General features: G+C 36.5%; 1 protein-coding gene across 7 annotated transcripts in view; it reads left to right on the top strand.

Moving 5' to 3' along the window:
* The window catches only part of GABPB1 (GA binding protein transcription factor subunit beta 1), a 64,580-nt gene extending 51,386 nt beyond the window's left edge, over positions 1-13,194 (top strand). For 4 of the 7 annotated variants that reach the window (XM_077881062.1, XM_077881064.1, XM_077881063.1 and 1 more), the window contains 3 exons: positions 2,027-2,212; positions 5,292-5,407; positions 11,685-13,194. In XM_077881062.1, coding sequence (XP_077737188.1) covers positions 2,027-2,212; positions 5,292-5,407; positions 11,685-11,837 — 455 coding nt within the window. In that variant the 3' untranslated portion in view covers positions 11,838-13,194. Of the gene's footprint in view, positions 1-2,026; positions 2,213-5,291; positions 5,427-11,684 lie in introns of all 7 variants that reach the window. The other 3 variants (XM_077881066.1, XM_077881060.1, XM_077881067.1) reach the window with 2 other exon arrangements.
* Positions 13,195-27,101: the final 13,907 nt, after the last annotated feature.

Below are 27,101 nucleotides of genomic sequence, written 5' to 3'. Positions count from 1 at the left end.
AGGATAAACTTTATACCTTTCACTTGTACTCTTATACAGCTGTTAAAATCTTGCCACACCTGCATGTACACACACAGACATGCATGCACTTTTATTATGCCAAATTATCTGAAATAAGCTGCAGATACCATGACATCTCATCCTTAAATACTTCAGCATGTATCTCCCAAGAACAAGGACAGCCTGTTACATATTCTTAGCTCCATTGTATTTCCTAAAAACATCAACATTAATTTAGTAACAGTATCTGACATGTGGTCCACATTCAAGTTTCCTCAGTTATCCCCAGAATATCCTTTATAAGTGTTTGTTTTTCATCCAGGATCTGAAGTTCAGACATTGTATTTGGTTGTGTCTTTTTTAGTTTCCCCCAGCTTAGGGTAGCCCTACCACTGCTTAGCTTGTTCTTTCTTACATTGAAATCTTTGTGAAGTCTGTGCCCATTGCATGCACAGTCATTTCATTCTGGATTCATTTGTTTCATAATAATTAGATGCAGGCCACACATTTCCAGGAAGAACACAAGTGATACTTTGTAATGTCCCATTGTATCACATCAGCAGGTACATGTCAGGCCATCCTGATAATGACCGCTTTGTGAGAGTGGTCATTGCTAGGTCTTTATAGGCACCTTTACCGCTTAGTAATCTTTGCTGTGATACTTTGAAAATATATGAATATCTTGTTTCTTGAAACATTTCAGTGGTTTTAACATCCACTGGTGACCCTTGCTTGAATCAATTATTACATTGGAGGTTACAGTGATAATTTTCCTTATTTTGTTAATTAGATGTCATTCTTCTATCAAGATGATCTTTCCTCCTTCCCCTTTTCTCTCCTTTTTCACTAAGTATTATTATGGACAAATGGATTTTTGAAGATTCATTGTGTTATAATCTATTATTGTCATTATTCCTTTTGCTGCTTCTTTATTGACGTGTAATAAGCATACAGAAAAGTGCATAGATCATCAATGTATAGTGTAATAAATTATCTCAGAGTGGTTACTCTTGTATAATCACTGCTTAGTTTATAAATGGGAAGAAGGCAATATATATTTTGTATCTGATTTATATCAGTGAGCATGGTTTTTGTCAGATTTATCTATGTTTTGCATTTAGTCGTTTTAATTGCTGGGTAGTATTCCATTGTATTAATCTACCAGTCTGTTTATCCTTCTTCTTTTGATGGATATCCGGTGGTTTCAAGTTTCTTATTATCATGAGTGTAGCTGCTGGGAATGTTCCTGTCCATAGGTCTTTTGGGATCAGTATTGCCTGTGGATTGCACAGGATTGCTTGTGGGAAAGGATTTTGGTAGTATTAAATTGTGATTTCTTTACCTAGGTGAAGCCAGGGGTGCCGTTTTCAGCTGCCAGAATCCTCTCTGGGCTTCTTACAAGATATTAACATTCTTTGGATTTTATTTATATGAATTTTAATATATTATTCACTGTCATTACAGTACTTGACCTGTGTGCCACTTGCTATCAAGGCAACCCCTTTCTCACATAATCCAAAAAGGGAATACTGTTTATTCTGTTTACTTGAAAAATATAGATTTTTGTGTTTCATTGAACATGGAAATGCATTCAACTCATGTAAATATAGGCAAATAACTCATGTAAATATAAATGGAGTACAACCACATACAAAATTCTCTTTTGGATCATAAAATTTTATTAAGCAGGTATAACCTGTGTTATATCTATGACCTTAGGAGATTATATAAATTTTGTACCTCATATAAACAATATAAATATTGTTTATTTAAATATATGCATGTGTAGTTAAATATACACCTGTGTAGTCACAACTCAGTTAATTATAAATTGTGGGACTTGTAGTCCATTATCTATATAGATATATACAGCATCACGGAAGAGTGGATTTAATAAAAACCATGTAAAAGCTTTTCTGTGTCAGAACAAAACAGGGAAAGCAAAAGTAGCAAAGCAAAAATGAACTAGTCATATTTATTTTTATGTATGTTCACTGATTTTTACTTTTTTTTTTTTTTTTTCCAGTAGTGGCTACGGAGGAGGTAGTTACTGCAGAATCTGTCGATGGTGCCATTCAACAAGTAGTTAGTTCAGGTGGTCAGCAAGTCATCACAATAGTCACAGATGGAATTCAGCTTGGAAATTTGCACTCCATTCCAACCAGTGGAATAGGTCAGCCCATCATTGTGACCATGCCAGATGGACAACAAGGTTGGTAGTAGATATGTGCATGAAGTTTGAATTTATTCTCAGTGCTTGGCATTTATTTTTGCCTTAGATTTTGTTTTTGTAATGTTTTGCAATAGATTTCATTGACTAATTTTATTTCCTTGGGTTAGTATTGAAATTAGCTTGCTTTCTCTGAGGTTATCTAGGTGGAAAGAGGATTTGGTTCCCAAGTATTCTGGTTGGAAAATAAGCTTAAGTAAATAATTCAGAATCCACTTTGGACAGTAATTCCTTATGCCATTTATTGCAGTTCAGATATCATACAGTCTTTTAAAAATACCATATAAGAAAAGGCTCCTTACAAAGCATTGGGCTTAGGACTTACAGTAGGAATGTGGTAGCTACTTTTAGCAGCTTTGTTGGAAATTTTCTCATTTTTTCCCTCTTGGAAACTACTGAGAATAGAAGATAGATTAAACAAAAGACCCAGCTACATTCTCAGTGACCGTAAAAGGCTGAGAAAACCATAAAATTCCCTATTTTAGGTGCTGCCAAAAACATCTAAGACCATTAGAGCCAGGGCAAGAGAACCCTCATGAAAACTCAACAGTGGTGCATCAAGAAAAGAGAAGAGATTGAGCTCAAAGATTAGCAATAAATACACAGCAAGACAGGGCCCACTCTGCATTGGAGTACTATCCGTAGGTCTGAGGTAGGGTTAGGGCATGGATGCTGGAGGAAGAAGGAGAAGGTGCAGAAAATTCCTATCTGAGCTAGCATTGCCTTGTACCCAGTGCCCCCCTCCAACACACAAAATGTGTATGCACACCTATAACCTTTTAGAAAATGATTAGGATTACAGAGACTGTGCACCTTTATGGCCAGTGAAGGAATTGGGGAAGGGAAGGGCTAGAGCTAGAAGTTCTAAACCAGGTTTGGCTTAGAGTGACAGAGGAGTTATGGCTCTATAGAGCGGCCAGGTCTCAGGAAAAAGTTGCTTTAGCAGAAGAAGAGGAACCCCTTACCTGTGAAAACTGGGAAGCCATTCTCTTCTGTTTTGCAGAAATCTGCTGATGGCTCATACAAGATTTGGGTCAGGCCCAGATCTTTCACAAAGCTTCAAAGAAATAATTCTTTTTTTTTTTTCCCCCAAAGAACTAATTATATAGAAATAAGAAAACTTGCAGTTTATATCAAGCATATAATGTTTCTAAAAACTGACATTATACAGACTAATCTCATCCCATGAACAAATGGAAAGAAATGCCATGTTTTTGGATGAGAGGATTCACTATCATAAAGCTCTCTATTCTTCCTGAGTTAATTTATAAATGTAACATGCCATGCAAAAAAAAAGTCTATTTTAGTTTGCTAGGGCTGCCACAACAAAATACCACAGACTGAACGACTACAGAAATTTATTTTCTCACAGTGCTGGAGTTTTGAAGTCCAAGATCAAGGTGTTGGCAAGTTTGGTTTCTTCTGAGCCCTTTGTCCTTGGCTTGCGGATGGCTGCCTCCTCGCTGTATCCTTGTGTGGTCGTCCCTCAGTCTGCTAGTGTTGTCTGTGTCTTGATCTCTGCTTCTCAAAAGCACACCAGTCTTACTGGGTTAGGGCTCACTCACTTGACCTTATTCTACCTTATTTACCTCATTAAAGGCCCGATATCCAAATACAGTCATGTTGTGGTATTGGGGGTTAGGACTTAAGTCTTGAGTTTCGAGGACACAGTTCAACCCATAACAGAGACTAACAAGGTTTTTCCTGGAACTAGTCAAATTGATCCTGAAGTTTGTATTAATAGGAGGAGAAGGGAAGAAGAATAAGGGAACTTAATGAGAGGCGCTTACTAAATATTAAAGTAAACTTTTGAAGGCTCCATAATTAAAAAATGCGTAACTGACATGTGAATGAATATATACAGTCTCTGCAGGCAGTCCAATGAAGCAGATGTAAGGTTCTCAATTCTTCTTGCATTAATTTAGAAGTATAATGTAAAGTTACATTTAAGTTAGAGGTTAAAAAAAACACTTTAATTCTCAATATTAGTAATGTTTTAAATTACAATGTACTAAATAGTTTACTTTTTTCCATTTCTGTATACATTGACAAATGACAGAGTTTTTAATATGTTGACAAAAAACTTTAAAGACTGTAACACAATTGTAACTTTCCCCATGGATTATTTTATTATTTATTTATTTATTTATTTATTTATTTATTTATTTATTTATTTATTTATTTTTAAAGATTTTATTTATTTATTCACGATAGACATAGAGAGAGAGAGAGAGGCAGAGACACAGGCAGAAGGAGAAGCAGGCTCCATGCCGGGAGCCTGACGCAGGACTTGATCCCTGGACTCCAGGATCGCGCCCTGGGCCAAAGGCAGGCGCTAAACTGCTGAGCCACCCAGGGATGCCCTCCCCATGGATTATTATAATTGCTTTGCAGTTCCAGCTCTCACAGTCATCTCTATGGTCCCCCACTGCCTGCTGCAGAGCAAGGACAGCCTCTCTCTCTCTCTATGTATATATATATTAACATCTGTATAAAGAAATACTAAAACTTAGGGACAAAGTCCGACAACCCAAAAGAAAAACAAGCAACACTTATAAACCGACAACATTCATAATACTGTATCCACACAGTGGAATATTATGTAGCTAAAGAAAAGCAGGCTCTGTATGTACTGATGAAAGATACCCTAGATACATGGATTGAAGAAAGCAGAGGCACAGCAGTGTCTCTATTGTTTGTATGAATGTTGCCTTTTGTAGAAGACAGAAAAATGAGAATGTATATTCATGTTTGTTTTTATATAAATTAACACAACAATAACAAGAAACCAATAAAAGTGACTCCATGCTTATTGGTTTGATTTTTAGCTGTATGATGAATAGATTATCTGTAGAATTTTTAAAAAATAAATAGGTACTTTAAATAAATAGTGTTCATTTTTAATGAAGAAGGAGAAGGACATGCTCATAAAACAAATTAATGCTTTGAAACTATTGGGACATGTTTCTTTTAGATGAGTTACATCAACAATGTCACAACTAGTTTTATTTTTACTAAACTTATCTGAAAATGAAGTAATGTATACATTTTTTTATTTTAGTATTAACAGTACCAGCAACGGACATTGCTGAAGAAACTGTTATAAGTGAAGAACCACCAGCTAAGAGACAATGTATCGAAATAATTGAAAACCGGGTGGAATCTGCAGAAATAGAAGTAAGGAGTCTTTTACCCGGTGTGTTTTGCTGCAGTCATCCAAAATAAATTCACTTTGCTTTTCTATATATATTTTTGGTCTTTTATATTTATTACTTACTGACAGTGCTGTTTTGATACAGAATGAAAGTACGTAGTATTATTTTGTCTAATTATTTGCTTATACATATAGCAAGCCCTCAATAAATAAATATTGAATGAATGAATGAATGAGTGAAGAATTTGTTTATAACAAAGTCTGTCATTGTGATAACATTGTAATGAATTTGGTTCTTGCACTCCATCCTTTATTTTCTGTTTAATTTACATGTATCATTCTCACAAGTCACTAAAGGAAATGTCACAGTGTTTTGACAAAAAACATTCTTTTCTTTCAAAAGTCAAATGCAAAACGCCTATGTGGGCTGGAGGATCCTTTTAAAAAGGTTGATGTTTGTTCACTAGGTTATTTTTTAAAAAGCCATAAATAACTACTTATTTCACTGTTAAATTCTTTAATAAGGAATTTAAGTTGAGACTAGCAGTTGATAGGATTCAGCTTTTTTCTCCCTCTACCCAAACTAGTTTGGAAGTGGAACCAAACTATAGTGCCTCACAGGTTTTTTTCTTACATGACTGTAAATAAAACTGTTACCTGAATTTGATATTCACTCATATAAGTAAAAATAAATTTATTCTGGAATAACTTTGAAAGATCAATTGTAGTGTAAAGAACCCTGGACTTGAATGAGCTGGATTCAAATTCCACCTTTTGCCTCTATTAGCTTTGAGGCAAGTTATCTTACCTTTCTGAATACCGTTTTTATTTTCTCTCAGATTGGAGTTTTTGGATAACAATATCTGCATTTTGGAGATTTTATTAGAATTTTAAAAGTCAGCATACTCATTATGCACATATTCCAAATATCTGATACATGTAACCAGTAAATGTTGCTGAATATCTTAAATAATAATATTAGTGAACATCTAAGAATTCTTATGTGTCTTGTTTCATAGAAAAGAGGATTTTTTTTTAAAAAGTCACTAAAAAGCAACATAATTCTGATTGAGGACAACTAGAATATATTTTTGCTCCAGGTCATTTAAATGTAATGCTGGCACATCTTTAAGCCAATCACAAAGAATATATTATTGAGTTTAGCAAGAATCCAATTCATGGCTTAACCAGAGTGTTTGGTAAAAAGTATGACTTTAATTATTGAGGATACGTTGTTTTGTTTCTTCAAAATTTAAAATGATATTCAGTACACAGAAGTTCTTGTATTCCATTGAACAGTATCAACATAATTATTATTTAGTAATTTTTTAAAAAAGATTTTATTGATTTATTAGAGAGAGAGAGAGAGAGCATACAAGCAGTGGAGAGGAGCAGAGTGAGAAGGAGAAGCAGACTCCCTGCAGAACAGGGAGCCTGCTGCAGGGCTCGGTCCCAGGACCCTGGGATCATGACCTGAGCTGAAGAAAGACACTTAACCAACTGAGCCACCCAAGTGCCCTTTAGTAATCTTTTAAGTGTGTTTTTTTTTTTTTTTTTTTTTTTTTGGTGTCAGATGATCTTTTCTGGTGCATAAGGTGAAAAGTTTGTCATGTACTTTGCTTTAACTATTTTTTTTGCTTTATTAAATAAAACATTTTTAAATTACTTGAATTCTTATTAAACATAAACTTACTAAATTCAACAAATTATATATTTCAAACAATGATTGTGCAGCCTGTACCTTTGTTTACCTAATAACCTGTAAGAGTTCCTGTTTTCCTCAAAGTTCAACCTGATTCCCCTCTTAGTCTTTCAGAGACCAGGGAGAATTATTGCAGGTAACAGGAAGGTATGAATTGAGGTATACAAATTAACTAGAACCAAGGATAGAACTTCAGGGAGATGGAGTCTTAGCTTGGTTAAAAGAAGTGGGGTTTTCTGTTTTGAATAATTAGAGCTTTCGGGTAATGGAAATCTTATTCTCCATTACGGAAAATGTTCAAGCCAAAGTTGTGTGATCTCTCTAGAGCTTTTACAGAGAGACCCTTGAAGCATGCAGTAAGTATAGATGGTGTAGGTGGGCGGGGGTATAGAATGAAGAGAGGCCTCCCATGTTTTCATCAAACCAGATAATCCTTTCCTTATAATATGTGGAGTGGCTCTTCTGAACTTATTTTCATAGATGACCAATGGAGTTGTCTTGGACTCCCAAGACTTCTTTTTCTAAGTGACAGTGTAACCATTAACCTAAAAAAGTTTTCTCATGGGCAGTGGTTCTCAACTGGGGCACTTTTGACCCCAGGGGACATTTGGCATTGTCTGGAGACATTTTGGGTTGTCACAACTAGAGGCATGCCACTGACCTCCAGAGGATAGAGGCTGGACATACTGCTAAACATCCTACAATGGACAGGACAGCCCCCACAGTAAAGAATTATCTGTTCCAAAAATATCCAAAATTGAGACTGAGGAACTCTGCTCTACAGGAATTAAAAAATTAACTCATTATACAGAATCTAACATGTGTGAGTTTTCTCTGTATGTTTGCGTCCGCAACTACCAAAGTGACTGTTTATAAGTGTTAAGATTTTATATTTACAGTTTCCTAACTGACATGTAGAGGTTTATTAATCTCTACAAAATTGGTTTAAAATGTAGAAAATGTATTATAAATGCTGAAGCTTTTATATCTGCATTATAGCAATATAACAAATGAAATTGATTTGTTTTTTGAAGGGGAGGTATGATTAAGACACCAAATTGCAATAATGTATATCACCCCCTTGATATTACTGCATTAAAGATATTTTTGGAAGAAGTGTGCTATGTATGGAATCAATGAATTCTTTTGTAATGTGGGAGGAAGGAAATATAAGTGCATTAGGAGTAACAGATTTTTTTCTATTTAGTTGTATGAATTCAGAAAATACCATTGCTTTTTCTTTGCGAGGGGAGTTAGAGATGAATGTTTGTTAGCAAGTTTATTTTTAATGAAATACTGGTGTCTTCTAACCAGTGATAGATTGAGAATCCTTAGTGTTCTTTTAAAAATTGTTTTCTGTAAATTTTTCATAATGTTTTATTTGATGCAATTTTTTTCAGTCTGTTTTTCTTTTGATATTCTTTTGACCTACCAAAGTTTAAAATTTTCTATAGTCCTACCGTCTTTTTTTTAAAAAAGATAATTATTCACTTATTTGAGAAAGACAGTGAGTGAGAGAGAACACAAGAGGGAGGAGGGGCAGAAGGAGAAGCAGACTCCTTGCTGAGCAGGGAGCCCAACGTGGGGCTCCATCCCAGGACTGCAGGATCATGACCCGAGCCGAAGGCAGATGCCTAACCAACTGAGCCACCCAGGCGCCCCAGTTTCTCTCTTTTTAAACAAATATTTAATGGTTAAGACTACGGGTATATTTTATAATTTTCTAATTGTGTTATCTTGATCAGGTTATTTAACCTTTTATAAAAAGGCTTGGTTTCCCCATCAGTAACGGGGAAGAAATAACAGCACCTATTTTATCAGATTGTTGTAAAGTTTAAATAAGAACGGATGTAAAGGACTAGTATAATCATGGGCATATATAAGTGCTCATTAAGGGTTGCTATTATTATTATTTTCCAAAATTTATATTGAAGTATGGTAGAAGATAACCACTATAATGAGTTTTTGCCTTATAATAGGTAAGGTAAAAATAAATTTGAATATTAGAAAATTAAAAATGATAACACTGTTTCAAGAGAATTGCTGCTAGCTGAAGCCAAATTCAAGAATTTTGTTTGAAAAATAAAAAAGCAAACTCGAGTCTTCCCTTGCCCTTTTATTCCATTGCTTGGGTTTGAAATTGTAGTATAAGATAAATATCTTCTCTATTGTGACCAAATTGTGATTATCATCAAAATTTACTTTTTTGGAATTCTTCAGTGTTAAAGGAAAAATACGTTAGTATTACATATTAGTAAATGAAGTTATGTTTATTTACAAATGTCAAAGTCCTTTCTACTGTGCTTTTATTGCAAAAGGTCAAAGCTATAGGATTGGCATTTCTATTTAAATATAAATCTCAAGTGTCAGTCTGTGCACTATTCATGTATGAAACAACCAAATTACTGTTTATGTTAAGGAAATGTCTTGCATATGGTATATGTTCAGTAAACATTTTAACAAATAAATTTGTAAACAAAGGATCTCTGAGTAAAATAAGAAGTGATATTTTCCACTTTTTAGAGATTTTTATTTTTTTTTTTTGAAAATCAGATGGCAAGAAGATTCTCTCCCCAAACACCTATATTCTTGAGAAGTAAAAAATGTAAACACTTAAAAAAACCTTTAGTAATGTTAACTATGCCTTCAATCTTGAGGATTAAATGTACTCAAGGAGTAGTGCTTAAGGACTTTTATCTTTCAGATTTACAGATACAGTCAAGAAATGCAGTGTAACCTGAATCTTTTATTTGGCCTAGTATGCAGAAGGGAACTGTCTTTTCATTTATATGAAGATATATTCTAATTGAAATAAAAATATGCAATAAGGAAAACAAACTGTATTTCCTGTTAGATTACCTCAGTTTGCTTTCATCTTCTGAGTAATTGTGAATCCCTTGCTGTTTCTAAATGTTAATGAATAGCTAGTATGACGAGATATCTTAGAGAATGTGTTCCAATATTTCTTACCAAATTCAAAACTTTCCTTACCAAAAGATCTTATTTCTTAACACATGTAAAATTTTAAAACACTTATGCATGGGCATGAGTACTCCAGAGGTGGCAATCTAGCTCCCGGAGAAGCAGCACCCCTCTCCTACCTTTTCCATTGGTGTGCTCAAAGTCCTCCATAGTTCACTGCCAAGGTAGTGGTGTTGATTGTTTACCTGAGGCTCGACTCCTGGGTGTCCTTTCTGACTCGTTCCTACTCGGCCATCTTGCCTGGAGTAAGGGTAAGAAGTGGGTAAAAAATGGGTAGGTAGCAGGGTAAGATGTGGGCATTTCTTAAATTGGAGATGAAGGATGCATACGTTTCTTGTACATTTTATGTAAATGGAAGACTTGGAGACTACATGTGTAATCAGTCATCCCCACATTTGGTGGATCCAGGGGAAAAATATATGTTGGATTTAGCTTTATTCCCAATATGGGGAAGGGAACAGGATCAAAGAAGGAAGGAGTATTATATTTGCTCCTCCTTGGAGACCATGTGAATAGTGAAAGGGAGGGAATCTTTTGGTGTTCACAATGGACGAGTTGAGGAAGCAGTGGAAGAGACCTCCTTACTGTCCTCTTCCCCAGTACGCCCCTCACCTTCAGTTTCCTCTGGTCAAGTGTCCTGTCCAGTGTGAATCTGGCATCTCTTAGGATCAATAATGGTCCCACCCTGAGTCCCCCACCCATCCCACTAAGAGGTCCCAGGCCTCTTAATGAAGTTGAGCTTAGGCCTGTGCAGGTTGAGCTTTTGTCCATGTACTAGAGATGTGAGAAAGGAGTCTTTGCAATTTTTTCCCTTAGGCAACTGAATAGGGGCAGAGTGAGGAGGAGAAAAGGGTGTCATTTTTATTGGACTAGACTTGTGTTTAGCTCCTACTTTATTGAGGAATTTAATACATATATTTTATATTTGTATAATTTAATGAATCACAGTAGAGAAATTAGTATTTTATTGGTTTGTAAAATAGGATAATTTAGAAAACACTAATCTAGACCAACAACACTCTTCATTTTAGAGATGAGGAATCCTGCTTGTTACCAGAGGGGAAGATAGTATTAAAAGCAGTAGTATTACAATCTCATAAACCCAGTTGTGTTATCATGGAAAAGCTATGTCGTCTGGAAGCATTGTTTTCCTCATCTGTAAAATGGGCATCATCACTGTCTTAGAGGCTTGTTATTGGAAATCACCTTATTTACTCACATGATGAGTACTCAATAAGTGTTAACTGTTTTATAATTTATTATACCTGTACATCAAAACATCACAGAGATGTGAAGAGGTAATATTTCTCTCTTAAAGCTCTTCACTAGTCTTTATCATACATATAAAAGCACAAGTCCACAATCTGGGTTCATTATGTTAATCTTATTTTTAATTAGGGAATGATTCCTTGAGGTCAGAAACTAATCTATGTCATAGCGTGGAACACAAAATTTGGAGCTTTAATTATCAGTGAATTGGTAGGGCAAGATGTCTCGCAAATATCAACAGGTGGCTACATCTAGCTCCTACAGATTTTTCTGCTTGAAGGATGCATGCTTGTATGTGTTAATCATGTATTCATGCAAAAATTGAAAAAACCTTTTTTTTTAATTAGGAGAGAGAAGCTCTTCAGAAACAGCTGGATGAAGCAAATCGAGAAGCACAAAAATACCGACAGCAGCTTCTAAAGAAAGAGCAGGAAGCAGAGGCCTACAGACAAAAATTAGAAGCTATGACTCGTCTTCAGACTAATAAAGAAGCTGTGTAGTTGAAATGAACACATAATTTGAATTTACTTTTGGTTAAGAAAGAACACAGTCTTGAACTGTACACAGCAAGGTGCAGTCGCCGGAAGCCAGGATAACAGAAGAGACTACAGATCGATGATCGGACTTAAGCCATGAGCTCTGAATTCTTGTAACATAAAACTTTACTTTAGAAGTTGTGAAATGTATTTAAAACTGAATTCTGTAAATAGTTTTTGTTTTTTTTACAGTTCCAAATGAGTTATAAAGATTGTTGAAGAGATCCAAAAACACAATAAGCCACTGTTTTTGTGAATTCTTTTTGATTTTAGTATGAACCTTAATTTCTCAGACACAGAACAGTTTTAAGGGTGATCGTTGTTGATTAGACCAAACGTTATGTAATAATTATGTGGTGGACTGATGCTGGAATTACTCCTGTAGGTATAAACTTCTATATGAAGAGAAGATTTCTCCCAGGAAATCTTTGTACAGCTTTAAGTTGTCTCAGATTCTCTGAAAACATTTTTTAGAAAGCAAATTTTTATATTTGTTCAATTTCAGCTATACCCAAGTAGATTTACATGTATATGAAGCAAATATTTTTTAAAATTTCTGTTTGTACATATTCTGCATGTTTTATAATTTCAAAATGCATCACTTGCATAGGTATTTTTCCCACACAGATGATGAAAGTTAACTAGGGGAAAAAAATCCTTTTATTCGGTAGGTCATTGAAAGTTAAGTAAGCTAGCAGCTGGTTTTATTGGAATGACAATGTTCTTAGAAGGAGCAGCTTACAAGATAACTTGAATTTGCAAACTGCAAAATCTATTCTTTTTTGAAAATTTCATAGTGGGGATGTGAAACTGTATTCTGTGCCTTCCATCATGATTTCCACATGAAAGCACTTTAAGGCACTGAATTTTAAGATAATGTTTTGGAATACTCAGAGTATATGGGTTTCTGAAATATTTCATGGACTCATTTCCCCCAAGAAATTATTCTTATGGAAAAAAATGCTTTTGTATGTAGAACAAGAAATTTTGTACTACGGTGATGCTATAGATATGTCTAACATAACTTTTACTTTTCCCTGTGAAAGCTGTATGTCTGTGCTGTGACTTGCTCTCATCACAATATTGTTGAATTCCACATTAATGTATGGACATTAAACTCTGACATACTGTTCATTCTTTTTTTGTAAAACAGAACTTCAAACTCTTTTTTTCTTGCTTTGTTTTTTAATGTCTTTTTGCTTTATGAAAATGTTTAACCCTAAGACCCTTCTAGATTACCATCTGTATAAAGAAGCAATTACCCTTAAAACTGTACTCTGGCCTACTTTTCTATTTTACAATTAAATATCTTTTCCACATATGTTCAGTGTAGACTTATATTTTGACCACACATTAAAAATGTTGTTCTGTATATACAGCCATTTCCCACCAGAATGAAAATATATGTTCCTCACACTGTGTCTTAAAAATCCTTGAGGTAATTTCTTGGGAATCTGCTAGCTCTTTCACTGGCATTATTATAGTTGTTAAGGTGATAAAAGGATCTGTGAATTTAGGAAGGTTTGAGAACAAATACTAGAATTCTAAAAAGGAGAGAAAAAGACCTTTTCAGTTTTTCACTAAATTTGACATATATTTTAAATGATCTAAAGCTAGGCCATATTTTCAGTAACATGGAGCTACTTTTTCTATGTTTTTTATTGCTTTAGTGCATTTATGAGTTTTTTAGGCAGAGTGCCTTTGACATATGCAGTTTTGGAGTGAAGGACCAATATGCTTACCCCAGAGTGCAAGCCACTTTAGACTTTGCTTCCTGGCCAGATTAGCCCCAAAGAGCCCTGAGACAGTGTTGGAAATGAACCCCTGAAAGCTAAATTAATTCATTCTTTGACTCCTAGTATCCTGTTGTGCTAGAGACTTTACCTGGTTACAAGAAGGAATTTTGATTTATAGTAACATTTGACATAGATGGGAACAAATAATTGGTACTTAAAATGTGTAAGTCTATGATCGCATCAGGTAAATACTCAGATGTCTTTGGGAGTTCACTTTTTTCCAGAGTGTTATTGTTGGACTTGGATATTCTCAGTCATCTATACCTGATTCAGTGTGCCGCAAAATCAATAGACAAGAATCTATAACAAATTTAAAATGTTTTTTTTTTTCTTTTTAGCTTCTATTTTTAGGTGGGCTGGAAAAGCTTTGCATTCTTATTCTCAATGGTGTTTTGAGCAGAAGATTAAAGGAACTGACAAAATAAAATAAAAGTTTTCAGAAGTCCGTACTTAATGTGTTTCCCCTACCTGATGATGGTTTTATAGTTAAATATCATTTGGTTATTACATTGATGGTTCATTCTTTCTACTGTTGTGTGAACAAACACCTTTTAGAGTAGCCTTACTCAACTAGGGTTCTGGGAGGGAATCAAGCCCTAATCCCCTAAATTTAAGGCCTAAAAAATATCTTGTAATGAATTCACATTTTTTTCTGTGCATCTAGAATAGACATATACTTTCTAGACACTGAACTCGTTAGATGTCTTGATTGCCTAATTACTTGGTTCAGATTTAACACTTCCCTGTGTACAGTCACTAGAACTCTAGGATTACAAATTCGGAGCTGGATCTGTGATGCTTTCAGAATGCTTTAGCTGGGACTGTGCTTCTCAACTAATTTTCATTTATTGTTATTTATTTTTTTATTTATATCCTGATTACTTCCCCAAGGGCTTGTGATGTCATTTGTCTTCATTGGCTTTTAGGAATAATTTTCTTACATCAATCTTTCATGATATGAATGGCAGACTAGTACTCTGACACTATTGCTATATTTCACTCTGACACTATTGCTATATTTCTTTATGGTGATGGAGGGCTGAGAGTTGGGAGCTTTCCTCTGTGACATTTAAGAGAACAAAGTTCAATGAAGGAGGGAATAAGTGTGAAATCCCATGCTATTTTTGCATAAAGACAAAAAGATTTGTATATAAATATTTTTATCCAAAACATTGCTAATGAAGATCTATGCAGTATATTTTTCAACATGATTATTTATGATGTTATTTATTGAAAATTAGAAGAAACCCTTGCCTATAACAAAAATTGATGAGTTGATAGGTGGGCGCTTTGTGCTGATATGACTTTTTCTGTTTTACCCTATATGTAACTTCTTCCTGATAAAATCTATAAAGTTGCCTTTGTGCTTTAATACCTGGAAGACCTTGAGAACTGACTCAAAATATATCAAGAAGAAAAACCTTTTCAGATAATATTACAAAACAATTGAAGGAACCTTTGTAGATGAGTTCCATATGGAACCCATATGGATGGGTTCCCAAGGCATTAGCGCTCGGGCTTATATAGCAAATAGAAAAAAAAATCTTTTCTATTCACCTAGCTTCTATTGAATAAATAACTCCTCCAGCATGTCAGATCAACTTAGGAATGAACTAACTAATAAATTTGTTATTTTATTAAGTAATATTTACTGTACTTGGATTTCATTATAGATAGCTAGTCAGTTGTAGTTTTGAATGATGTTTGCTATTTGCTTTCTCTGTGTTAAATGAGAACATCTCAATGCACATGGATTCAGTTTGACGTAAGTAAGTTTCCTGAAATCATTCTCAGATTACTCTGTGGAACCTATGATGGAAAACATAGTATTACCACTGGAAATATGCTTCTGGTTCCAAATAAAAATTTTTATATCAATATTTTTGTGACTTGTTAAAACAATTTTCCAAATATAGAGATATACAGAGAGAGGGTCTTAATAGTTTTTGATCATTTTGATACCCTGAGTACCTTTAAAAGTATTTCAACTTAATGATAATCAAATATTGAATATAGTTTGGATATATTTCCTGAGGGGTCTTCGTTTTTATTATTTTTAAAAGATTTATTTATTAGAGAGCACGTGAGCAGGGGGAGGGGATGAAGGAAGAGAGAGGGGGAGAATCTCAAGCAGACTGTTGAGTGCAGAGCCCCACATAGGGCTAGATTCCTGGATGCTGAGATCCTGACCTGAGCTGAAACTGAGAGTTGCTTAATTAACTGAAACACTCAGGCGCCCCTTCATTTTTAGATAAATATTGTAACTTCCAAAAAGCTATGATTTTTCTTCCTGAAAAAATTTTGGTGTGGTCTCTGCAATTCTGTGCACTGTGTTTATCACTGTGTTTATTAGTTGCCTACTTAGTTTTACATTTAAATAGCTTAGATCTCATGTGTGCAGTTGATAAGTAATATGTTTTCTAGATTAAACGTCTGACTTTTTAAAATATTTATTTATTCATGATAGATACACAGAGAGAGGCAGAGACACAGGAGGAGGGAGAAGCAGGCTCCACGCCGGGAGGCCGACGCGGGACTCCATCCCGGGACTCCAGGATCGCGCCCTGGGCCAAAGGCAGGCGCTAAACCGCTGAGCCACCCAGGGATCCCCAAATGTCTGACTTTTCTTAAAGAAAATAATTTTTTATATATATTTTGTGTGTCAGATAAATAAGTAAAGCATTTTTGTATTACCATTTTTCATAATTACTCTAGATTTGCTATTATCATAATTCAGGACTTACTCAAGTTTAAATTACATTCACTTATTTTGCTATTGAAAAACAGTATATATTAAGAAAGGTTATATTTAAGTGAGCCTAGTCTCTTTTTTAAAAAAATAAAATTGTTGGTCTGCCAGAGAACTGACTCTACTTCCAAATATTTCTTCCCAGTATCATAGAGAATTTTTGGCATCAAACACTGAAGTGTATTATTATTAGGTGTGCTTACCACCTTTGTTAGGTACAGTTCAGTATTCGTTAATTTTGTTGTTTGTTGGCTTAACGAAAACTCTAAAACATGTAGAAGGGCACAGAACAATATAGCAAACTTCAGGTGTCTGCTACCCAGGTTTAATAGATCTTAAGTTTTATCTTGTTTGCTTCACGTCTTCAGATACAGGATGTTCTAGATGTAGTTGAAGTCCCTTTGTTCCCCTTCCTCATCCCATTCTCCTCCCTCCCACCAAAAGACAGCCACTATCCTGAGGTCAAGATGTCTCAGTCTATCCACATTTTCATGCTTTTACTACACACCTAATTTTTAAAGCATATAGTAGAGTTTTGTGTGTTTTTTAAACTTTAGTAAAGCTCTCATTCTATACATATGTCATTCTGCATTTTTATTTTTTCAATTCATCAGAATTTTAGACATTTATTCATATTGATACTTAAATACTCATTTTGACTATTATATAAAGTTAAATAAGAACATACCATAATTGATTTATTCTTTCTTCTATGTATAGATATGTCACTTCTAATTTTTTGCTATTACAAATAGTACTCTCTGTACTATATGCATACATGTGCTAAGTTTCCCCAGAAAATGGAATTTTTAGGTCTAGGGCAGTCAGTTTTACCAAATACTGTAAAATTCCTTTCTAAAGTAGCTGTGATGGGGTGCCTGGGTGCCTCAGTCAGTTGAGCATCTGCCTTTGGCTCAGGTCATGATCCCAGGGTCCTGGGATGGGGCCTCACACCGGGCTCTTTAATTGAGGGGAGCTTGCTTCTCCCTCTCCCTGCTCTTGCCCTCTCTTGCTATCTTTCTCTCTCTCAAATAAATAAATAAAATCTAAAAAAAAAAAAAAAAAAGAAAGAAAAGAAAAGTGGCTGTGAATAGTGAAGAGTGATGAGAATTCTCATTTTCCTGTATCTCACCCACACCTGATACCGTCACACTTTAATATTTTTGGCAAACCTCCTTGGTATGAAATTGTTTTCATTATATGCAATCTCCTATTACCAGTAAGGCTGAACATTTTTAAACCTGGTGTTTCTTGTCCATGAATGTTTATTCTTCTGTGAATTGCCAGTTCATGGCTGATTTCTTTTTTTAAAGTAGGCTCCACATGCAGCATGGAGCCCAGTGAGGTGCTTGAACTCATGACCTTGAGATTAAGACTTGAGCAGAGATGAAGAGTTGGGCACTTGCCCAGCTGTGCCACACTGGTGCCCCCCGTGGCTGATTTTGTAATTGGATAGTTTTTCTTATTGCTTTGTTGAAGTTTAATATTTTTCTGGAAACTGGTTTTTTTAAAGATTTTATTTATGTATTTGAGGCAAGGAGGAGTGAGGGAGAAGGAGAGAGAGAATCTTAAGCAGACTCCTTGCTCAGTGGGGAGCCCCATACAAGGCTTGATCTCATGACTCTGGGATCATGACCTGAGCCAACAAATCAAGCATCTGATGCTTAACTGACTAAGCCACCCAGGCACCCTGGGAAACTGATCTTTTGTTGGCTGTATGAGTTGTGAATATCTTCCACCAGTATCTTTTTTTTTTTTTAATTTGTATATATAGTCTTGATTAGTACATATTTACTGGATGTGTGATTCTCAATGCCAAGCTGAGAGAGAATCTCAAGTTTGATTCAAATCTAACACTCAAGTGTCTATAACTAAAGGTGGGATGAAATTTTTAATTTATAATTTGATCCCTTCTCTTTTTAGTTCAATAGGATTTCCTTTTTATAATGTATGCAGGAAGGGAAAGATAATTTTTACTCATACTATTTTTAAGAGATGTAGCATGTTACCTAAGATGATTTTTTCCAGATTTTGCTCTTTTAATATTTCATATCATTTATATTTTATAGATTGATATTTGGGTATTTTATAGGTGTCTATCTCAAATTATACTTGAAAGGACAATGAGTGGATTATTGCACATGATGCTTAAAGTTTTGGAGAGCATTTAATGGAGCCTCCAAAAATTAGAATTTCACTAGCTTCCTACTCCCAGAGGTCTGGTATCTTAAGAGTCACAGATAACAAAATTGAGTGAGATCTTGGTGTGATGGAAAGAATATTGAGCATTGCATCAGAAAGTGCTGGGTTCGAATTTTGACCCTTCAAAATAACATTCAAAATGTTATTGCGTATAATTTTAGCAACACGTTTTAATTGCCTGGAGACTCAGTTTCTCTAGGATGAACTAGAAGATGACTTTCACACATGGTTTTAAGGACTGAATCAAGTAGTGTGTGTAAAAACTACAAGACGGGATCTCTGGGTGGCTCAGTGGTTTAGCGTCTGCCTTTGACCCAGGGCCTGATCCTGGAGACCTGGGATCGAGTCCCGCATTGGGCTCCCTGCAAGGAGCCTGCTTCTCCCTCTGCTTGTGTCTCTGCCTCTCTCTCTGTGTGTCTCTCATGAATAAATAAAATATTTAATTTTTTTTTTTTTTTTTTTTTTTAAGAAACTACAAGGCACAGTGGTCAGTACTTGGTAAGCATTCATTATCTCTCCTTCCAGGAAATACATAGAAGAGGTAGAGTTCTTCTGAGAGTATGTAAAGGGCACTTATTCTAGCTCTACCCTCTCTCTCTCTGGACAAAAAAAAGTGTGATTCTCTGTTGTCCTAAGACAGTATCTGCCTCCCAACTCTATCTATATGCTACTTTCCCGAGTGGACTCCTAAGCCTGATTACCCTTGGGGTGGCTGGCTCCTCTCTGAAGGAAGACGGACTTCCTTTTCCTCCCCACCATGCAGCCCCTTGCAGACTGATCCCAGCTTATGTCTGTGTCACATCTGCACCCAGTGTTTACCTAGCAGGTAAGATACCATTGCTGCGGGCACAAAAATCCTGGTGGAAATGAAACAAATCCCTCAGTTCTAAGCAACTCTTGAATGGCATAATTTCCCTGTCTCAAGTCCTTGGGGACAATTGCCTCACTTCATTTCCAGTTCATGTTTCCCCCATTAATCAGGCAAGCATGACCTATCTTTGGACGTTTCTCGGTGAAGTTGGAGTCCTAGGCTTTCATATATTACTGCCTGGCTTTGAGGTGCACACACTAATTTCTTTTTTTCTTTCTAAATTCAGGTATAATCAGGAACTATGGGCCATAGGGGGAAGACTTGACGTCTTGATTTTTCTAAGCATTCTGAACAGCTAATTTTATAAAAATAAAGAATTGTTACTAGAACTTCCAGTTTGTTCTTTTTAAATCTGTTCACATCTCCTGAAAGAAGGAGCAAACAGAGCTCATTGTCCCCATATTTGGAGAGATGGGGAAACTGATACAAACTTTCTGGAGGGCATTTTGTAAAATGGATCAAAATTCTTTGATCCAGAAATTTTCTTTTAGGAATTTATTTTAGGGAAGTATCTAAGGTTGCAAAATTGGTCTATCTCATTATTACTAATAGCAAAACAAAACAAAACAAAACCCAACAAAAAAGTCTTTGTCCAAATGCAAGATTGTTTGAAGATTGTATTATATGTATGTCATAGAATACTCTGCAACTATTAAAATGCTAAACAGATTCTTTTTCTGGAGTATAGCATAATTAAGTTTTTAAAAAGTTTATTCACATGTGTATATACATGTGAGGTATGTGTGATGTGTCTATAGAGAGGAAGTTGGGGGGATTACTATGTGTGTGTGGTAGGTGAGGTAAGGTGGGGAGGCAAAGTAGGCATATGAGTAGAATGCATGGGGAATGAAGTGTGGGAACTCCACACAGAAAAGTATTTGGAAGGCTATGTGACATTAAGAAAATCATAAGGAAGAGAAAATAGATTTATGGCCCTACTCCATATTTATTGAAAAAAAAAATCCACGTAAAGTGGACCCACGTAGTTCAAATCCATGTTGTTCAAGAAACAACTGTATAAGGTGGATAAGTTCTCAGGATTCAGTGTAGGGCATGGTGACCGCAGCTAACATACTGGATTGTATACTTGGAAGTTGCTATGAGAGGAGAGCCTTAATGGTCTTACATAACAACAAAACCGTAACTGCCTGAGGTAACAGATGGATTCACTAACCCTACTGTGGTAATCATTTTGCAATATATCCATGTATCAAATTATCACATTATATACCTTTAACTTACACAACGTTAAATGTCAATTATATCTATAAAGCTGGGAGGATAAAAGAGATGATAGGAACTGAAACAATAATAAACATGAGATAGCTGCCTCTGTTTCTTACCAAAACCGGTAACAATAGCTAACAATTACAAAGCACTTGCCTGTTCTGACCCTTTACAGATATCAGCTAATATATGTCTAACATGACTTCTCCTTACTCGGGTCTCCGAACATACAGCCCAAGAAGTCTCTTGTAATTGCTCTATTTTTTTTTCCCACAACATCACACTCAAACTAAATCTTTGCTTTTTCTTCATCATCATTTTAAAATATATGTGCAAAAATCAAACTACAAGGATATTCATTACTGCATAACTTACAGCAGTAAAATACTAGGAACAATCTAAGTGTTCAAAATAGGGATCGGTTATATAAATTATGGCTGTTAACAAGATGCTGTAATATTTCTCCAAAGAAGACATCCAAATGGCTAAGAGACACATGAAAAAAATACTCAACATCACTAATCAATCATCAGGGAAATACAAATCAAAGCTACAATGAGATACCACCTCATACCAGTCAGAATGGCTAAAATGAACAACTCAGAAAACAACAGATGTTGGCGAGGATGAGGAGAAAGGGGAACCCTCTTACGCTGTTGGTGGGAATGCTAATTGGTGCAGCCACTCTGGAAAACAGTATGGAGGATCCCCCCCCCCAAAAAAATGAAATCATGCCATTTACCATGATGTGGTTGGAGCTTGAATATATTATACTAAGCGAAATAAATCAGAGGAAGTCAAATACCATATGATTTCACTTGTAGGTGGAATTTAAGAAACAAAACAGATGAACGTTAGGGGAAGGGAAGGAAAAATAAAATAAGATAAAAACAGAGAGGGAGGCAAACCATAAGAGACTCTTAAATATAGAGAACAAACTGAGGGTTGCTGAAAGGGAGTGGGGTGGAGGGGCTAAATGGGTGATAGGCATTAAGAGAGGGTACTTGTTGAGATGAGCACTGGGTGCTACATGTAAGGGATTAATCACTAAATTCTACTCCTGAAACTAATACTACACCATGTTAACTGACTTAAATTTAAATAAAATCTTGGGGCACCTGGGCGGCTCAGTCAGTTAAGTGTCTGCCTTCAGTTCAGGTCATGATCCCAGGGTCCTGGGATCAAGCCCTGCATGGGGTCCCTGCTCTCTCTCTCTCAGGTAAGTAAATAAAATCTTTAAGGTAAATAAGTAAATAAAACCTTGGAAGAAAAAAAAAAGATGACTTAGAAGAATGTCATTGATAGCAAAAGATATTCAATATGTATAGTTAAGTAAACACTTCAGGTTTACAAAACATGATACATTTGGTATATCCAGGCTGGTATTCTAGCTTATGGGTATGAAACAGTAATCTCTTTTTTTTCTTTTTCAAAATCGTGTACATACATGTATAGTTTAACACCCAGGTTAAATAAGAGATTCCCAAACTTCTGGAAGCAATGTCTGCCCACCCCAACAATAGGCTTCTGACTTTTTTGATTTTGTGTTAATAATTTCCTTCCTTTTTCTGTGTATTTTTAGCACATGTGTCACCTCTAAGCAATTGTTTTATAGCTTTCTAAACCTTATTTAAATGGAACCATTCTTTGGTAATTTGCTTATTTGACTCAGCATCATGTTCTAGATTTATCCGTGTTGTTGTTTATGCCTCTGGCTGAATTTCTTTCTTTTATTTTTTAAAAAATATTTATTTATTCAAGAGAGAGAGGCAGAGACACAGGTAGAGGGAGAAGCAGGTTCCCTGTAGGGAGCCCGAGGCAGGACTTGATCCGGGGACTCCAGGATCACTCCCTTAGCTGAAGGCAGACCCTCAACCACTGAGCCACCCAGGTGCCCAGCTCTGGCTCAATTTCATTACTGTGTGGTATTGCTCTGTGTGATATCAACAATATGCCCATCTTAAGATTTTAAGTTATTTCCAGCTTTTGGATATTATAAACAATGCTATTATAAATACTCTTGTGCCTATTACTGAACATATAAATTTTAACACCCACGTTAAAATGGTTGCATTCCCATCGTTGATCACACACCCCAACCTCCATCCCTGCCAAATCCAGTCTTTTACCTGACTCTCCTTCCCTCAACCCTTGCAAGTGTGTAAGTGTTCCTGGAAGCTCTAGTTTCATAGACAACACATCTGTGCTGGTTATTACTTACCTCCTGCTGGCTCCAAAGCGCTGGCCTCAGCTCACCTGGGGTCTTCTGCTTTCGATGACATCCTGTGGCCAGGTTCTTCTTGTAGGCTGTTCTCTCTTGCTCTTGGTAAGCCCTTCTCTGTTTCCCACCACATAGCTGAAACCAAGCTGTAACTTGTATAATAAGATTTTTCTGGAGGCTAGGTGGTTCAGAAGAAAAGCACAATGTAAGGGGGAGACAGTGGAGGTGGGGGGCTGGGGGGAGGGAGACAGAGAAAGTGAGACAGAGATAGAGACAGAGAGACAGAAGGAGACACACACAGAGAGAAAACTTCTCACTGCTACCAGATGTGGTCCTAAACTTACCAGGGACTCCCATGGCTATGCCCCGCTCCACCCCCTAGAGCTCTTGATCTGCTGTCCTGTGCCAGAGGCCAATCCACCTCTCCACTTTGAGACCATGTCCCTTGAGCAAGCCAGCAACCTCTGCAGATCCATACTCAACGCCCTCTATTCTAAAACTTATCTCCCTAAACCCTCATTTTTTTGGGACATTTCCACTTGCGACCAGGGATAACCTCATCCTCTACCCCCAGGGCTGGGTTTGCTTCCTTCAGGGCAGTTTCATCCTATAGTTCAATATCTTCAGATTTCCCCAAGTCTGGTTGCTCAGTCTCCAAAAACTCTGAGAGTGGCATAACCTCAGGATCAAACGGGAGCAAGCTGGCCCCTGGCCAGGCTGGCTTCTCCTACATCTTTCCCTCTAGTGTGAGGTGGAATGGGGCCTGCTCAGGTCCTCTCTTTCCTGCAATCCCTGGAGGCCTCCACTCAAACTTTCCCTGTGGGCCTCATGTGACTCTTTGAAGGTTAACACATTTAGGAGCGAATCGGCTATGCCTAGGCTTCTGGAGGTCTGAATCTAGCCACAAGGAGGATTTATTTCTCTCAGACAATCGGCAGACTTTTTCCATTGTGGGAGGTTGACTTTTGCAACCTCTTCCACTTTCACTCAGAAAATGCTTAAATCCATTTCTGATGGTCTTTATTGTTTCTTTGTGAAACCAAATGGCACATTTGAGTAATCGTGTAACAAAGGATTGAGCTACAAGAAGCCAACTTGACCTCCATTTTCTAGAAATCACAGGTCTTGACCATGCCCTTGCCCTCCTTCCCATTCTTTACCCTCCACTCCAACCAGGATTTTGAAGATTTCCATTCAACTGGTATTTATTAACCTACTTTGTGCAAGATGACAGGTGCTAAAGTGGTAAACAAAACCCATATGGGGCCTCACTCTTATGGAATTTACAGCCTGGAAGATGTGGACATAGCCATTAAAAAAATCTTTATTTATTTATATTTTTTAAAGCCTGAGGTGGGACTTGATCCCAGAACCCTGGGATCACGACCTGAGCCAAAGGCAGACTCAACCACTGAGCCACGCAGACACCCCTAATTGTAGATTTAAGTTGATTTTCTCGATTATGGGTTCTGTATTTCCCCTTTTTGCTCATCTCTCTTACTATTCTTTGCCCAATTTTTTTATTAGTGTGCTAGTCTTTTTTTGTGTGTGCTCTTTTACTGTGAGTTATATTTTTTTCAGTTTGTCAGTATCTTTTGACTTTACTTGTGTGTGTGTGTGTTTTAATATGGTTAAATTAATGATTTTTGGATTTTGAGCCAGGTAGAAGAAAGGCTTTACAAACTGAAGGAAGCAGATTTTGGATGTGGGGTAGGGAGGAAAGTGCAGTAGAAGGTGGGGGCAGGGGAAGGTGGGAGCTCAGACCCCACCCCAGGCAGCCCTGGGGATCATTTCCCTTTTCTCCCCCACTCCCAGACCATGAACTGGTTTCCTGGAAGAAGCCACCAGAAGTGGAACTCAAAAGAATCTAATATGGGGGGGAGTGTGCAGGGGAAAGCAGGAGCTACCCCTCCCTTGGAGACTTTCTCCTGTGTTTTTCACACCTGCTTGGAAGGGGGAACTGCTTGAGCTGGGGACCCAGGAACATGGAGGCCAGATGGACAACAGTGTTGCCTCCCCACCCAACATGGGCTCACTCCCTTCCAACCACTCCAAGCCACTGGCTAGGTCATGGCACAGCCAGTCCACATGGAGCCTTGCTGTCAGTTAGGAAAAGGATCCCTTTCTTCAGATAGGTTTTCTCCATCTTCAAAGGAGCAGAGCTCCTAAATTTTCTCCATGGAATTTTCATCTTAATTTTTTTAAACAGCTTTACTTAGGTATGATTTGTGACACCTAAGTGATCAGATGAGGGCCCTCAAATGTGAGGTGACGACCTGCTGGAAGCTGGGGGTGCGGGTGGTTGGAGTCACTGCTGGCAGAGCAAAGGGGATGGAAGTTTACTGAACATACCGCAAGGGAGCCTGGACTCCAGGATCATACCCTAAGCCAAAGGCAGATACTCAACCACTGAGCCACTGAGGCTTCCCAAAAAATAAGTTCTTGGTGTGAGGAATCCAACTTACTTCTTTCCAGATGGCTCTCCTTATTCCAGCACTATTTACTAAATAGTTCATCTTTTCCCCTCCAATCTGAGATACCATTTTTATTATACACTAAACTCCTATATGTATTTGACTTTATTTTTCCATTTGTCTGTTCATACGTCAGTTTTTCATTCTTTTAATTATTGAGGATTCATAATATATTTTAATACCTTCTTGGTAAAAACAGAACCTTCTAGTTACTTTTCTTTTACAGAGTTTTCCTTACTATTCCAGTTTATGTATTTTTCCTTATGAACTATAAAATAGCTAATGAAATCCAAAACAGAACACCAAAAGGCTTGCTGGGGTTTTCACTGGGATAGTGTTAAATTTATAAATTCACTTAGGAAAAATGGTGTCTTTGTGATGGTGAGTCTTCTGTCTGAGATTCTGGTATGTCTCTCCACTTATATGGACTTTTTTTTTTTTAAGATTTTATTTATTTATTACAGACAGAGAGAGAGAGAGAGAGAGAGGCAGAGACAGAGGCAGAGGGAGAAGAAGGCTCCATGCAGGGAGCCCTATGTGGAACTCGATCCCAGGTCTCCAGGATCACAACCTGTGCCGAAGGCAGTGCTTAACCGCTGGGCCACCAGGGTTGCCCTATATGGATCTTTTATATCGTTTAGTGGCACTTTAAAAAAGTTTGTTGTGTTCAAGGAAATAGTAGTCAAGATTAAAAGATTTAGTGAGAAATTAAAGGCTGTAAAAAAAAGAACCAAATGAAAAATTTTCAACTGAAAGAATACAATAGCATATTAAGAAATCAATAACTAGTTTTTATTATCATATTAGATACATCTGAAAAGTGAACTCAAAGATAGGGCAGAAAAAATTTCCAACTGAAACTCAGAGAGATAAGGAGATGGAAAATAAAGAAAAGAATGGTATATATATTTATATATATATATATCTATGTAATTTATATAGCTTATATAACATATATAATACACACATAAATGCTATGTTTATTATATACATGAGATAAGGTAACAAAGTTTAACATAGTGTAACTGGAGTTGCAGAAGGATAGAGGAGAGATAATAGATGCAATGCTTGAGGAGAAAGTAAGCTTTTCTATTTAAAATGTCTGACTTGGTGCTTAGTACTTTTTAGGTGCTAGATAAATGTTAGCTATTATCACTGTCAAAATATTACTTCTCCACCCCTGATCCCATGAAAGATTATACTATTGGCAATATTGCTGGAATCCAAATCCACTAGGCCATTTTTTCCCCAAAGACCTATGTTCTTCAGGCATACTGTTCTTCACCATCTGTTTTGTGTGTGTGTGTGTGTGTGTTTGTTTTTAATCAACAGCTTTTCTCAGATATAATTCCCATACTGTAAAATCCCACATTTAAAATGAATAATTCAGTGCTTTTAGTATATTCACAGAGTTGTGCAACCATCACAAGGATCAATTTGAAAATTTGTTCATCACCCTTTCCCCCCCAAAACTCTGTTTCCCTTTGCTGTCAACCTCTGACTCCTTCCCCTCTGCCCCAGGCCCTGGTAACCAGTTAACCTGCTTTCTGTTGTCTAATATCTTTCTGACTATTCTGTACATTTCATAAAAATAGAATCATACAATATATGGTCCTTTGTGTCTGGCTTCTTTCCCTTAGTATGTTTTCAAGGTTCATCCATGTGGTAGCATGGATCAATGCTTCGTT

This window comes from Canis aureus, chromosome 32 (genome assembly GCF_053574225.1).
Source record: "Canis aureus isolate CA01 chromosome 32, VMU_Caureus_v.1.0, whole genome shotgun sequence".
In the NCBI taxonomy this organism is placed as follows: Eukaryota; Metazoa; Chordata; class Mammalia; order Carnivora; family Canidae; genus Canis; species Canis aureus.
The sequence above is the reverse complement of the archived record's forward strand: the minus strand, read 5'-3'. Positions and strand labels throughout refer to the sequence as shown.